The sequence below is a fragment of the Eptatretus burgeri genome, chromosome 9 (genome assembly GCF_056783735.1).
Source record: "Eptatretus burgeri isolate ZD-2024b chromosome 9, Ebu_testis_v1, whole genome shotgun sequence".
NCBI lineage: Eukaryota > Metazoa > Chordata > Myxini > Myxiniformes > Myxinidae > Eptatretus > Eptatretus burgeri.
In genome coordinates, this window is record NC_140969.1 from 1,321,824 (window position 1) to 1,336,326 (window position 14,503).

General features: G+C 46.3%; 2 protein-coding genes across 6 annotated transcripts in view; both read left to right on the forward strand.

The window, feature by feature from the left end:
* Positions 1-14,503, forward strand: part of LOC147019407 (uncharacterized) — a 520,827-nt gene that overhangs the window by 325,992 nt on the left and 180,332 nt on the right. The window lies entirely within an intron of this gene.
* Positions 1,231-14,503, forward strand: part of LOC147019412 (putative histone deacetylase 1-B) — a 47,613-nt gene continuing 34,340 nt past the window's right edge. For 3 of the 4 annotated variants that reach the window (XM_085893848.1, XM_085893849.1, XM_085893850.1), the window contains exons 1-4: positions 1,231-1,430; positions 6,829-6,941; positions 10,940-11,057; positions 11,169-11,243. In XM_085893848.1, coding sequence (XP_085749974.1) covers positions 1,379-1,430; positions 6,829-6,941; positions 10,940-11,057; positions 11,169-11,243 — 358 coding nt within the window. In that variant the 5' untranslated portion in view covers positions 1,231-1,378. The remainder of the gene's footprint in view (positions 1,431-6,828; positions 6,942-10,939; positions 11,058-11,168; positions 11,244-14,503) is intronic. The other variant, XM_085893851.1, reaches the window with a different exon arrangement.

Here is a 14,503-nt window from a genome sequence, read left to right on the forward strand (position 1 = left end):
AAATAATGAACAATCAAGTCGTCACCTTGGATTCAGGGAAAGTTTGACAAAGTGCAAGAACGACAGAGCGAATCAGACGTACAATGGGCCGGCCGAACAGACAGACCACTCTAGGCAAGGATAGATAGACAAGCTATATCAGATACACAATGGGCCAGCCTGACAGACAGACCACTCTAGGCAAGGATAGATAGACAAGCTATATCAGATACACAATGGGCCAGCCTGACAGACAGGCTACACCTCTCTCGGCAAGGATAGATAGACAAGCTATATCAGATACACAATGGGCCAGCCTGACAGACAGGCTACACCTCTCTCGGCAAGGATAGATAGACAAGCTATATCAGATACACAACGGGCCAGCCTGACAGACAGGCTACACCTCTCTCGGCAAGGATAGATGAACGTGTTAATGAGATGACAGTGCTTTACACAGAGTGTGTGCGTGGTTCGGACGGACGTTAAGCCGGCTGTCCCGTCTGCTATCTTTTTTTGTGGATGTGAAAGATCCCGCGGGGTCGTTCTCCAGGATTAGGCGAGCTATCATTGGTATCCTGAACAAATTATAAATCCCTGCCCTAATTGCTGGGAAGGCAATGGCAAACCACCTATTACCACCCTTGTCAAAGAGCCAAGGATCTTCTTTCAGGCAGAACACACAATCGATTCAATTCATTCAATCTTCTCAAGCTTATTCCGTTTTATTCATTCACAATTGTTTTATTTCCTTATTCTCCGTTGTCCTGAAGGTGTGCGTGTCCAGCTTGGATGGTGTTCCTCCATTTCTCCCTTCTGTCAGTGACTCGCCCTGTACACCTGGAATGGGACACTCATCAGTGTGTGAACCTTTACTCGCACATTACACTTCATTTTGCCGCCGTTTATGTGATATTGGGCCTGGTCCTCGGCACCGGACACAGCTCGCTTCACGCACACTGGGAACACGTTCGGTGCGCCGCACAGGATGGAAACAAAATGGCTTCCAATTGCACGTTGTCGCGACTCGTGCAGGGACTTCAGCTCCAGCGTCCCCCATCCCCCTACCCCTCCGGTTCTCCGTGGTCCGGGATGTACGACGTACGTACAACGGTACATGGAAACGCAATGAGAGCGAATGTAGTGGTGAAGGACGGAGAACGGACCAGTTGTCAGGATGAGCGAAGCCGCGAAATCGTGGCGCGAGAGCGAGAGCGAGAACGAGAACGAGTGCGAGAGCGAGCGCAGACTTTGGATGGATTCCATTGGATGGCTCCATCGTGAGGGCCGCGAACGTCACGGACATTTTATAAAGAACATGCAAATCTCGCGTGGGAGTGTCTTTCGCGCACATTCGTGACGTCAGCGCGCATAATACGGACATCAGGTGGCAGTGAGAATGGCGTTCACTCAACCTGGTGGCAAGAAAAAAGTCTGTTATTACTACGATGGTGAGAGCGTCGGTCGTGGCGCGTTCACAGACACAGATGAGCGAACCCTTTATTCGTGCAGGGAGTGCTTGTGGAGTCACGTGATGAGCTGTGTGCTGCTTGTTTGCCCCGACCGGCGCCCTCTGCGGCCCGCTAGTCGAGCCCGTAGTGAGAGCACCCAACGGTGTCGGCCTGGGCCTAGGCCCCGGATTGGTGCTTGTTCCAGTGTTTGTGACGAGCTGGCCTGGTCCTAGGCCCCGGATGGGTGGAGGCCTGGGCCTAGGCCCTGGATTGGTGCTTGTTCCAGTGTTTGTGACGAGCAGGCCTGGTCCTTGGCCCCGGATGGGTGCAGGCCTGGGCCTAGGCTCTGGATTGGTGCTTGTTCCAGTGTTTGTGACGAGCAGGCCTGGGCCTAGGCCCTGGATTGGTGCTTGTTCCGGTGTTTGTGACGAGCAGGCCTGGTCCTCGGCCTCGGATGGGTGCAGGCCTGGGCCTAGGCTCTGGATTGGTGCTTGTTCCAGTGTTTATGACGAGCAGGCCTGGGCCTAGGCCCTGGATTGGTGCTTGTTCCAGTGTTTGTGACGAGCAGGCCTGGTCCTCGGCCCGGATTGGTGCTTGTTCCACTTTGTGACGAGGCTGCCTTACCCTGGACCCTGATTAGTTTAACTTTATCATCAGAACCCACGATCGCACATCATCGTTTTTTAATCCTTTGTCTCTTCGTGCGCTTGTTGTGCGTTTTCTGGACGGGTCGGTGGATTTTATATCCAAAGAGAAAGTTCCACAATAGTTTTTATTTATTTATTTAATGTGGTCTATTATGTACACGCACGGCCGGACGTGTTAGTATATTGATCGAACCCCTGAAGCCTGGTGGCTGGCGCCCTGTTTGTTTCTGAATCAACACCAGGTGGGGTTGACTCAGCTTGTCGTCCTTCCTTGGTCGGCGAAGTTAGTACTAGTAAACGGGGCACTGCATCAGCGGCACAGTCGCGTCCCCAACCAACAATGCAACCAGCAGCCACAAGTCTATTATGGTTCATATTTTATACATAATTCGCTATTTTGATACATTACTACCTCGAAGTTAACTTACCGATAGTAAAAGGTTACTGAGTGTGTCAAGAGAATCCGAGTGCAGTGAGTGCAAGTGAACAAAAGGCGGTTATGAACGTTTCCACGTGTTCGTGGTGAAACGGCTCGACATGATTATGTGGTTGTGGTTTATTGACAGCATGGTTATGTTAATATGTGGTTATGTTAATATGTGGTTATGTTCACTTGTGGTTATGTTCACTTGTGGTTGTATTAATGTGGTTATGTTCATACGTGGTTGTTTATTTGTGGTTGTATTAATGTGGTTATGTTTGTTTGTGGGTATGGTACTTGCGGTTATGTTATTTGTGGTTATGTTTATATGTGGTTATTGTTAATAACCCTAATAATTCAGAGAGGGTATTTTGCATCTGTTTGTTACTTGTTAAAGAAAATAAAATTTTGACAAGTATGTTGGTCGCATGTGTTTGTGTGTTTGTTTGCGTGACCGCTCGCCTCCAGCCCGAACCGCTCAACCGATCTCTCTGAAATTTTCAGAGATTGGCACCAACCCTGCGATGGTCACGCATTGAAGTTTCGTAAAATTCTTTGGACCGAGAAGGTCTACTTGCGCCAAAAGGCCAATTTGAGCCAAATTTTCTAAAATCCTCAAATTTCATCCGATTGACTTGAAATTTGAACAGTATTTGCATATCATGTCAATGAATTGAACTATCTGCGACTTATCATAGCATCGCCCCAAATATGGGCACAAGCGTTGCGCTCTGGCTTCGCCTCAAATATGGGCACAAGCGTTGCGCTCTGGCTTTTCCCCAAATATGGGCACAAGTGTTGCGCTCTGGCTTCACCCCAAATATGGGCACAAGCATTGCGCTCTGGCTTCGCCCCAAATATGGGCACAAGTGTTGCGCTCTGGCTTCGCCCCAAATATGGGCACAAGCGTTGCGCTCTGGCTTCGCCTCAAATATGGGCACAAGCGTTGCGCTCTGGCTTCGCCCCAAATATGGGCACAAGCGTTGCGCTCTGGCTTCGCCCCAAATATGGGCACAAGCGTTGCGCTCTGGCTTCGCCCCAAATATGGGCACAAGTGTTGCGCTCTGGCTTCACCCCAAATATGGGCACAAGTGTTGCACTCTGGCTTCGCCCCAAATATGGGCACAAGCGTTGCGCTCTGGCTTCGCCCCAAATATTGGCATAGAGCGTTCCCTCTCTGCCCAATGAGGGGAGTGGGATAAGAGAAGAGCGCGTGGGCCAAACGTGAGAGAGTAGAGTGGTGGTCTTCGGAGGAAAGTTGTCTTCGGACATCTGGTGGTCTTCTGAAGCCAGTTGTCACCTTCCTGGCGTCCCGCCAACAGAGCGTCTTCTCTTGTGGCATGTGTGCCTGCGAGCCTGTCCTGCGAGGATCGCCTGCCTGGGCTTGGAGCGGCATTGTGTGGTGGGTTTGAGTCCTGCCTCACCGGATCGTCGAAGACCGCACGAGGCGTAAATGTCCAAGAATAGGCTCTGACCTCCAGATCGCCTTTCCTCTCGCTGGAGGCTTCCAATAAAGACCTGACTGGTGTGTGTGTGTGTGTGTGTGTGTGTGTGTGTGTGTGTGTGTGTGTGTGTGTGTGTGTGTGTGTGTGTGTGTGTGTGTGTGTGTGTGTGTGTGGAGCCAGTCTATTAAGTAAAACTGCATAAGTGCTTGTACATAAATTGCTATTCCTTCATTATTCGGTTAACTCTGCCTTCTTGCGTGCTCCCCTGCCCCATTTTATATAAATATCCCTTTTGTGAAATGCTCCAGCTCGTTTCTGTGTTTCTTTCATTGGCTTGGCACGGTGCGTATTGAGAAATAGCGAGGCCTTTCGGGCCGGTAAATTGTTCATTTGGTCCGACGGGCCTTGGTAATCTCCACTCGGGTTACACACGGTTCGGGCTCGGTAATGGCTCATTCTGCTCGAGGTCCGTCGAGGGTGTGAATTCCCCGGTAGCTTTGTCCACGTGGGTAATTAGGTATATTGAACTTCGGCAATTGACCCTACCCCACGCGGTCGAATTATTGGTGATCATGGTCCAGTAAGGGACCCGTGCCTTTCGGACTTATCCAAAAGGCACGACCTCAATTCCAGTGTGTTCGGTGGAGCCGACCCTACTGCTCCCTCTAGCGGTCGTGCTCGCCGCCGGTACCTGGCCACATAACAATATATCACGATATCTCAAAAAGTTGTGGATGAGTTATGACAAAACAAGGTGGATGAGTTAAATAGGTGATGAGAACAAGTGGATTGGATTGTGGTTCGGATCCAGCCCATCAGTGGGATACAAAATGTGAACTGCTACACCTGGCAGAGGTATACGCTCTTCCGAGTGCCGTTCTACTTTGTGCTGTTTTGCCAAGTTGTCACTCGATGAGTTTTTTTTTTTTTTTGTTTGTTTGTCTGCACAGAACTTTAGTGTTTTTCTCCACAACCACTTGTCGGATTGAGACAAAATTTTCACCATTGGTGCGACTACTCACGTAGAATGTTGTAATGCCAATTACGTCGTAGGTCACGTGGTGTTGTAGCCATGTTGGAGAAATCGAAAAACGTTGGACCTCTATCTCTGAAATCGCACCAAGGAAAAAAAATTTAAACTTGGCACACGACAAGTACTCATGGGGAATGAGGGTGGTTTTTAATTTTTTTAATTTATTTTATTTTACATGACATCATTGGTGCCCTCATAAAGTCTTAATTGCACATTTTGAACTCCACATCCGATCAGTATAAAAAAATCTTGAGGGTCAAGGGATAAAATGGTCCACAGAAAAAAAAATTCATGACATCGGTCATGGGATTCGGCAGCCATGTTGTTTTTAAAAAAAAAAAACTTTCAAAAATCTTCTTCCCTGAAGTGGCTAAACAGATCGAGGCAAAACTTCACACGTATGACCACCTATCCATGAGAAACAAAAGGTTCACACATATGTCATTGGTCACATGGTTTGGCAGCCATATTGGATTTACTGTAAAACTTATAAAAATCTTCTTCTCCAGATCGGCTGGACAAATTGAGGGGAAACTTCACAAGTTCTCCAAGCCATGGGTGTACAAGTGGCACCATAGCAAGTACTCCTCATTGGGAACGAGTGTGGTATTTTTATGACGTTGTAGGTGCCTTCGTTATGACGTCATAATTGCATATGGAGAACGCTACATCCGATCAGTATAAAAATTTTTTAGGGTCTTCTCGGAATAAAATGGTCCACAGGAAAAAAAAATCATGGCATCATATTGTTGAAATAGAAAAAAAACTTCAAAAATCTTCTTCTCCCAAATGGCTGAAGAGATCGTGGCAAAATTTACACCTTTGACCACCTATCCATGAGAAATGAAAGGATCACACATACGATGTCATACGTCACATGGTTTGGCAGCCATGTTGGATTTACCCTAAAACCCATATAAATACACCACTCAAAAAGTCCTGGCGAGGGTTTGCAATCTCTGCTCTTTTTCCTGGTTGTGGTGATGTTCATTACCTCCCTCACCAAAGGTGAAGGAGGTTATGTTTTCACCCCTTTCTGTCTGTTTGTGTGAAGGATATCTGAAAAAAGTTGTGGATGGGTTCGGACAAAACTTGGTGGACAGGTTGGGTGTGTGACAAGATGACCTGATTAGATTTTGATGAAGATCCGGATCCGAGTAATAGAATTTTTAAAGTGATTCTTCACCATTGAGAGAAAGGGCCAAAAACGATATACAGCACGATATCTCAAAAATGTATTGGGCCCGATATGTTCTCATGGATCAGGCATTACGTGGCGGAGGTATGCGCTCTACGGAGTACCCTTGTAGTTTTTGGTTGCGTGCATCTGTGGTTATGTTTTTTTGAGGGTAGATTATAGTGAGAGGTTGTTTTGGGAGAGTTTTGAGTAGAGTATTGTGAGGTGTGGGGTAGGGGGGTTGTGAGGGTTGAGCATTGTGAGAGACATCACGGTTAGGTTTGAATCTTTTTTTATTTTATTTTATTTAAGGTGCCGTTCTGCTCTCCAACAATTCAGGTTTCTTGGCTGATTTATAAAGTTGTTCTGTCTGTCTGTCTGTCTGTGTGTCTGTCTGTCTGTGTGTCCATTGTTGTGACTTACTGGAAGTGCCGAGCAGAGGCTGACGTCCATTAAATTAGTGCAGTGTATAGAATTTGCCTGTATTTAAAATGTGTACCATAAGGTACAGAGATGGAACTAACTCGATCAAAGATCCTTCACCGATTCACATTTGTCAACGTTTGACCAAATTTGAATGAGTGAGAGTCCACTAGTTTTTTTTTTTTCGTTTTTTTTTGGTTGAACCAAAACCCATTCTGGTCTTTAAATTATTTTCACATTCTTGTTCACTAGGAGACATCGGCAATTACTACTACGGCCAGGGTCATCCCATGAAACCACATCGCATCCGCATGACCCACAACCTCCTGCTCAACTACGGTCTCTACCGCAAGATGGAAATTTACGTGAGTGCGTTTCGAGCTTTTTGGGGGAGATTTTCATGTTCGGCCAATTTCTGGCGATGTTTTGACGAGTCCACCCGCACAGCGAGTGATGAGGTTTTGCATGCGTGCTCGTGTCTGTCTCTGTCTGTCGACGTCACAACTTTTCACCATTTTGAGCTTTTCTCATGAACTTTTCAACCAACCTTTATTATGAGAATGTAGGAAGACTAGTTAATAATTGGGTCAAAAATGTCAAAGAGCAAAGTCGCAGTGAGTACATAAACTACATATGTATATTATAAAAGGAGCTGTGTCTGTTTGTCTGTCTGTCTGTCTGTCATGTTATAACTTGAGAACGGATTAACAGATTTCAATAAATCCAACTACGGTGCATTCAGGGAACTCCCGGAAAGGTTTGTGACAAAAAAATGCATTAATAATTTATTTATTAAAATTTTTTTATGGGAGCACACGACGAAACTTCAAGCACCACCTTGCAACGCCGGTTATCCCCGCACTCCCAGGAATCATTTTTCTTCTGCCCTATTGATTTGCCATCACTGTAAAGATTGTTGTTTCCGTCAGCGAAGCGACGGGTCTTGTCTTCTCGTAGCTCTTATTCACCCATCCGCCACACAGCGCGACATTGCCGGGTTTTGTAACCGCTTCCGTGATTCCTTATCTTGTCCGCTTGCATTCCAAGATGCTTTCGAGTTCACTATTTGAGGTTTTGTCATCAAATTTTCCTTTATTTTGAGAATATGGAGAACACTAATAAATTTACTTTTGTTTTTAAATTGTTGTTTTCTTTCAGTTTATTTTGAGTACAAAGCACTTTGTACTCTTTGTACAAAGAGTACAAAGTTTATTCTCGTCCCGCTTACAGGGGAATTCGCGCATTACGTTCATCCAAGCCCATCCCTCGGAGCACTGCAGTTCGAGCAGAGAGTGGTAGGCTCTTGACAGAGGAGTCTGAAGTGAAGGCCCGCTGGGCCGGTTACTTGGAGCGGTTGTACCAGGCTGATCCCCCAGCTGTCGAGTTGGACGTCAAGGGTGTTACAATCCCTGTTGCTGACCCTCGAATCAACTGTGGTCCACCATCGCTTGTGGAAACACGGGCTGCGGTGAACCAGTTGAAACGGGGCAAAGCTCCAGGGATCTGTGGCATCCATGCTGAACTTCTCAAGGCTGGTGGAAATGCTGCACTCGCGTCGTTGCATGCAGTTTTGTGCTCTGCCTGGAACACAGGCATCATCCCAACTGACTGGAAGAGGGGCCTTGTTGTCCCTCTCTGGAAAGGGAAGGGTGATCGCCAAGACTGCAACAACTACCGAGGGGTGACGCTGCTCTCAGTGCCGGGCAAGGTCTTTGCTCGGATAATTCTTGATAGGGTTCGCCACCATCTGCTTGAGCACCAGCGTCCAGAGCAGTCAGGCTTTACACCAAAGAGGTCAACGATTGACCGTATCCTTGCTCTTCGTGTCCTCACTGAACGCAGACGAGAGTTTCGGCAGGGGCTGCTTGCAGCCTATGTTGATCTCTGTAAAGCGTTCGATTCAGTGAATCGGGATGTCCTCTGGAGGATTCTTGGTCTTCGTGGGGTGCCACCGAAACTGATCGATCTGATGTCTGAACTCTACTCTGGTACTGAGAGTGCTGTGAAGTGTGGTGGTACCGCCTCTGACTTATTTCCAGTTGTTACTGGAGTTCGTCAGGGATGTGTACTTGCCCCCACACTTTTCAGCACTTGTATGGACTGGATTTTTGGGAGGATGTCGGAGAGATCAAGTTGCGGTGCATCGTTTGGCAATGTCAAGATCTCGGACCTTGATTTTGCAGATGATGCAGTCATCTTTGCGGAGACTTTAGACATCCTCTTGGGGGCCCTCGTGGTGCTGAATGAGGAGTCGGAGCCGTTGGGATTACGGATTTCTTGGGTCAAAACAAAGATCCAGGCTTTCGGTGACATCTTGGATGCTGCTGTCCTATCTGTGTCTGTTTGTGGTGAGGATGTTGAGGTCGTGGATAGATTCACTTACCTTGGCAGTGATATTCATGTCTCCGCAGGTTGTGAGCCGGAGGTCAATAGACGTCTGGGTCGGGCCTGGGGAGTCATGGATTCACTGGATCATGGGGTGTGGCGCTGCCGGTACCTGTGCGGGAGGACGAAAGTCCGAGTCTTCAGGTCCTTGGTACTTCCAGTCTTGCTCTATGGGTGCGAGACTTGGACTTTGACCAAGGATCTGAGACGGAGACTTAATTCCTTTGGTACCAGGTCTCTTCGGAGAATCCTTGGCTATCGCTGGTCGGATTTTGTGTCCAACGAGCGGTTGCTGAGAGAGACTCGGATGAGATTTGTTACCTGCATAGTCCGTGAGCGTCAGCTACGGCTGTATGGACATGTGGCTCGTTTTCCTGATGCTGATCCTGCTCACCAGATTCTCTCAGCGAGGGAGTCTCATGAGTGGAGGAGGCCAGTGGGCCGACCACGTGCCTCATGGTTGCAGCAGGTTGACCATCATCTCAAGGAGATGGGGATGGGCCTGGCATCTGCCTGGGGGATGGCCAGACGGAGGCCCCTGGAGTACCAGCGGAAAGTGGACGCAGCGACGCGCTGTTCTGGCACATGCTCCCATACCTGACCTGACCTGACAAAGCACCGTGGACGGGCTTTGCATTTTGAGATGCTTTCTAGTTGAACACGGTAAAGGGGTTTGGCTCCACCAAACCCCTTTTTGGTTTGTCTATCAATTACCTCCGATTCGTTTGGGTTTAGTACTTTCACAAAATGGTGCCGAGTTCCTGTTTCCCTCCTTTGTGCTGGTTCACACCAATATTGCTCTTCATCTCCGTTCGTGTTCAAGACATGTTATGTAAACCCGCAAATTGTGAGATTACCATTTGTTGAATGCACAACAGGTGGTTTACCATCAAGTCTCAGGTAGTAACATAATTGTTTCCAATTATCGAGATGAGCAAAGAGCCCATCATCTTGGACAGGTTAATTCCCCCACTTGTATCATGTCTCCATCCATCCATCCATCCATCCATCCATTGGGACCATACTCTGTGTAGAGCGTTGGTGCTGCCTAAGCAGTCCCCTTGGCTATTGAACACAATCCTGGATGGGTTGCCACTCCGACACAGGATATCAGCAAGCTGGTACTCATTTTTTTTCAACCTCTGAAGGATGACAGGCAGAGTCAACCCCACCTGGTATTAATTCAACAGCCGAATGGGATTTGAACTCAGGATCCTAGGATCCAAAGCCCAACAAGAGGCATACAATTTGTAGATGGTCGCATGTCCCTCAGGACTCCTGCGAGTGAGCATGGACTTGCGATTGGAATGATATCGCTCCAGCGTGCTCCTCATTTTGAGATTTTGGTGATTAGATTGTGGTGAAGATCTGAATCCAGATCGAAATCTGATAATTTTAAAAGTGATTCTTCACCATTGAGTGAGTAATTGGGCTAAAAACGAAATGTAGCACAATATCTCATAATGTGGACAGATTATGACAAAACTTGGTGTACGCGTTGGGTAGACGATAAGAACGAGCCGGTTCGATTTTGGTTAAGATCCAGGTACAGTTGCGGCCCATCGGTGAGATACAAAATGCAAACGATTCAGCCTCATGGAGGTATGCACTCTACCGAGTACTGTTGTAGTCTTGTTTTGTTTTTGGCAAATTTACATGACAGTTGCTTGTGACATTTGTTTGACATCTCTCACTGGCATTCCTAAAATTTACCAAATGCTATGGATGACATGCATGGAACCATGATGGGGTGATAAAAGTGTACAGAGATGAGTCTCCAGCCACACCTGCCCTTCCCAACCCGAACTTCTGAACATCACTCCAGCCCACTCCTGATTTTACTAAATGGTCTGCACATGCACTGCACAATATATAATTTAATGGCAATGGTACATTTAACAACAGAAGCTGGAGAGATGATGCGGTGTTACCTGTGTTTTTTGAGAAACGTGCTCATTGATTGTCTCCTTATCCCCAGCGGCCTCACAAAGCCTTGGGGGAGGAAATGACGAAGTACCACAGCGATGATTACATCAAGTTCTTAAGATCTATCCGGCCAGATAACATGTCTGAGTACAGCAAGCAGATGCAGCGATGTAAGGACACATGGTATTCAAATATAGTCTTGTGCAATGCACGTGTCTGTGTACACTGTACATGGTTTGATTTTGACCACGGAACCATCATCGTTTTGTCATGTTTTGCAGTTAACGTTGGGGAGGATTGCCCAGTATTTGATGGCTTGTATGAGTTCTGCCAACTGTCCACTGGGGGCTCTGTTGGTAAGAGTTGAACTTGAGGTCTTTTTTTCTTTCTTTCTGTCTTTCTCTCTTTCACACACACGCATCAACATTACTGTATTGATGAATACTTGGCGTTTGTGTGCGTACACGTCTCTTCCTTGATGGGTTTTATTAAAATGGAGCATGTTGTACTTCACAAACATATTTCATGTCTATTTTGGAATCTCGAGGAGGTAAAATGAAGTGAAACTTGTGAAAAATGATCTTTCATAATATTATTACGGTTGTGGAAATTCACAGATCACCATTCAGGTTCCCTGAAGATCAGTTATTTCTAGGTGTGTGTCCAGGTTAGATTTCCCCACCGATGTATAACGGGAATTATCCGTGTGCCGGGCTGTGAATCTTGAGGTAGTGTTATTCTTTTCTATCTTTATTTTAAACAATCATCTCCTCACCACCTTCTCCACAACCGCCAACATCTCCTCACCACCTTCTCCACAACCGCCAACATCTCCTCACCATCATCTCCACAAACAACAACATCTCAACAAACAAACGAACTTCTCACCAGCATCTCCACAACACCGCCATCTTTTCACCAACAACAACATCCCCAACAAACAACATCTCCACAAACAAACACGATTGCATCCTCGACAGCGGCAAAGTGATCTCAAACACGGCCGTGTTGTGAAAGTGATCTCAACCACGGCCGCGTCTGACGGCGAGATCGGATCAGAACGGTGAAAGGGGCAGAGCTATCCGGGAGTGAAAGCTCAAAGGTGAAAAAGGGGAAGGTGCTGATTTGGGGCGATGAAGCCAGAGCGACCCCTCCCCTCCGGGCTATAAAAAGGCGCGTTTCAACGCCGAGAGGGTGGTTGGTCGGTGGAGGCAGTCGAGAGGAGTTGGGCTGAGCCGTTGGAGTCGAGACGGTAGAAGCCGGCAGTTGAGTTGGAGTCAGGAGAAGTTGCCAGCAAGCTACGTAACGGTCCGAGCGATCGGGCCCCGAGTCGATCGAGCAACGCTGAGGAGTGAGCGGGCTCTTAAAGAGCATCAACTCTAGAAGAGCAAGGTCCGTTCGCTCCTCTGAAGCATCATCGTCCAGGCCCGATTGTCCAGGCCACGGGGAAGGCCAAGCGACCCAGGAGGGCCGCCTGCCAAGCTGCTCGAGCCGCTTAAGCGACTGAAGCGTTTGGTGACACCTCCCCCGGTGAACAGAGACATACCGAGGGCCCCCCACGAACAAAAGACCCATCGAGTCGCCTCATGGGCGACAAGGTAACCTTCCCGGCCTTGCGGAGCTCCTTCGGTCATCCCAGCTCCGAGGAACATTAAAGGCTTATGAGCCCGGTTCTTTCTTTACTTTCTGGGGTTTTTGCGTGAAAGTCTGTGGCGCCTTGTCTTCCAAGTAGAACTGATGAAGTGCATGTACATAATAAATAGATATCGGCTGTAGCTTTTTGCTCGTGTCTTGTCCCCCACCCCCATTCATTGCATTGCTTACGTGTGCAAATAAATGTTCCCCATTTTTGAATGTCACCTGCTCGTTGCGTCCCTTCCTCCATTGACTGCCATAAATAAATTCGGAATAATTAGCTGGCTGATTTAAGAGCCGATAAAACGTACATCTAGTCTGACGGGGCTTGGCGATACGGAACGAGCTGCTTAAAGTGGCTCGTTTTCGTGCAGGTTCCGTTGAGGTGTAAATTCCCGGCATTTCTGTCTGCGCGAATAATTAGGTACATCGACAATTCGGCGATCAACCCTGTAGCGCGTCTTGACAGAAGAGTTGGCTGGTTTATTGGTGTGGTTAAAAACACCCGAAGCTGGGTTTCGGCGTTGATCCGAAAGCTGCGACTGGGTTGCTCGTTGGGTGGGCGCGTGCGGCCACAATTGAGCTCAAGGCGGTCGCCCGCACGCCGGAGGGGCGGAAATCCACAAGAATATGTAGTTATTGTCGTTAATGTCTGTGTGCTCCTTCCATGTACTGTTTTTTACAGTATTTTTATATTGCTATATTTATATATTTAATTTTGTCTACCCTTCCCGTGTCCTCCTAAAGGGTTCCGCTGTGGTAGAATAATTCGTGTTACTATTTTTAGCTCGCCTGTTTGAAGAACAGAGAGCTATAGCGATACCCCCGGCGTGAGCGTGAGCGTGAAAATGTTAAAGTTTTTGCTGTAAGTTATTTCCTTTCTAATGTTTTTATCTACCACACTATTTTTTTACTGATTACAAATACATATATTGCTTTAAAATTATTTGGATCAGACTTCACTGCAATGCTTTATAAAAAAATATTATTAGACTAGTCTTTTAAAAACGATAAATGTATAAACAGGCGAGCATTGGGTGGCTTTGACACCAACTCTCTGTTTAAACTATTAAAATATGCTCGAGGTCCCATTGGGCAATTCCGCAGTTAGTAACGTTACATTTTAGGGACATTCTCATTATTTAGATAAGAGTCCTTTCTCTATCTGTGGATGTAAAGTCTCATTAATGTCACCAGAGATCAACCTAGTCTAGACGTAGAACAGAGCAAAGAATGAAATCATTTCATGAAACATTCTAGAAAAAAGAACTGCTTTTAATGCCGGTTAGTAACGTTACAAAAAAAGGACATGAAAAATTGATGAGCATCTTTGAATGAAAAGTTTGCTAAAATTGGTATAGCTTGAAACATATCAACTCTATTTTTTCATTTCTAGCTTTAAGGGCAATAGCTACCCTAAATATGCTTTCTCATTCTAGCTTTGTTTGAAAATTAGGAACAAAAATCATGGTTAGTAACGTTACGGTTAGTAACGTTACACTTTGTCCAGTGATTACAATGACTCACAGAATTATGTTTAATCTCAAATCATTACATTTTTCCTCAAGAGAATGTGAAATAAGCTAAAAAAAAACATCAGATAAGACATGAAACTCTTATTTCAATCACCAAACTCAAGCAGTATAGTGTCATTGTACTTGTATAATGGTACAAATTACATATGTGTTAAAAAAGACAAGAAAAAGTTACAATAAATTACAAACAACAAAAGAGTACCACTTTAAAGACTGGGTCAAGTGATATCCACAGATCCATAACTATGCTGATCACAGTTCATCGTGATTCACTGGAATTCACAAGTTGAACAAAACAGTACATATTGTACGTGTTCCTCATTCAAGAGTACCTTTCATATAGGGGAAAGAAACCAAAGAGCAAATACTCATGTACCGGTATGTAGTATGTACAGTGTATGGCCATAATGCAACATTTGATATTGTGACAGTAGTTTACATCATAG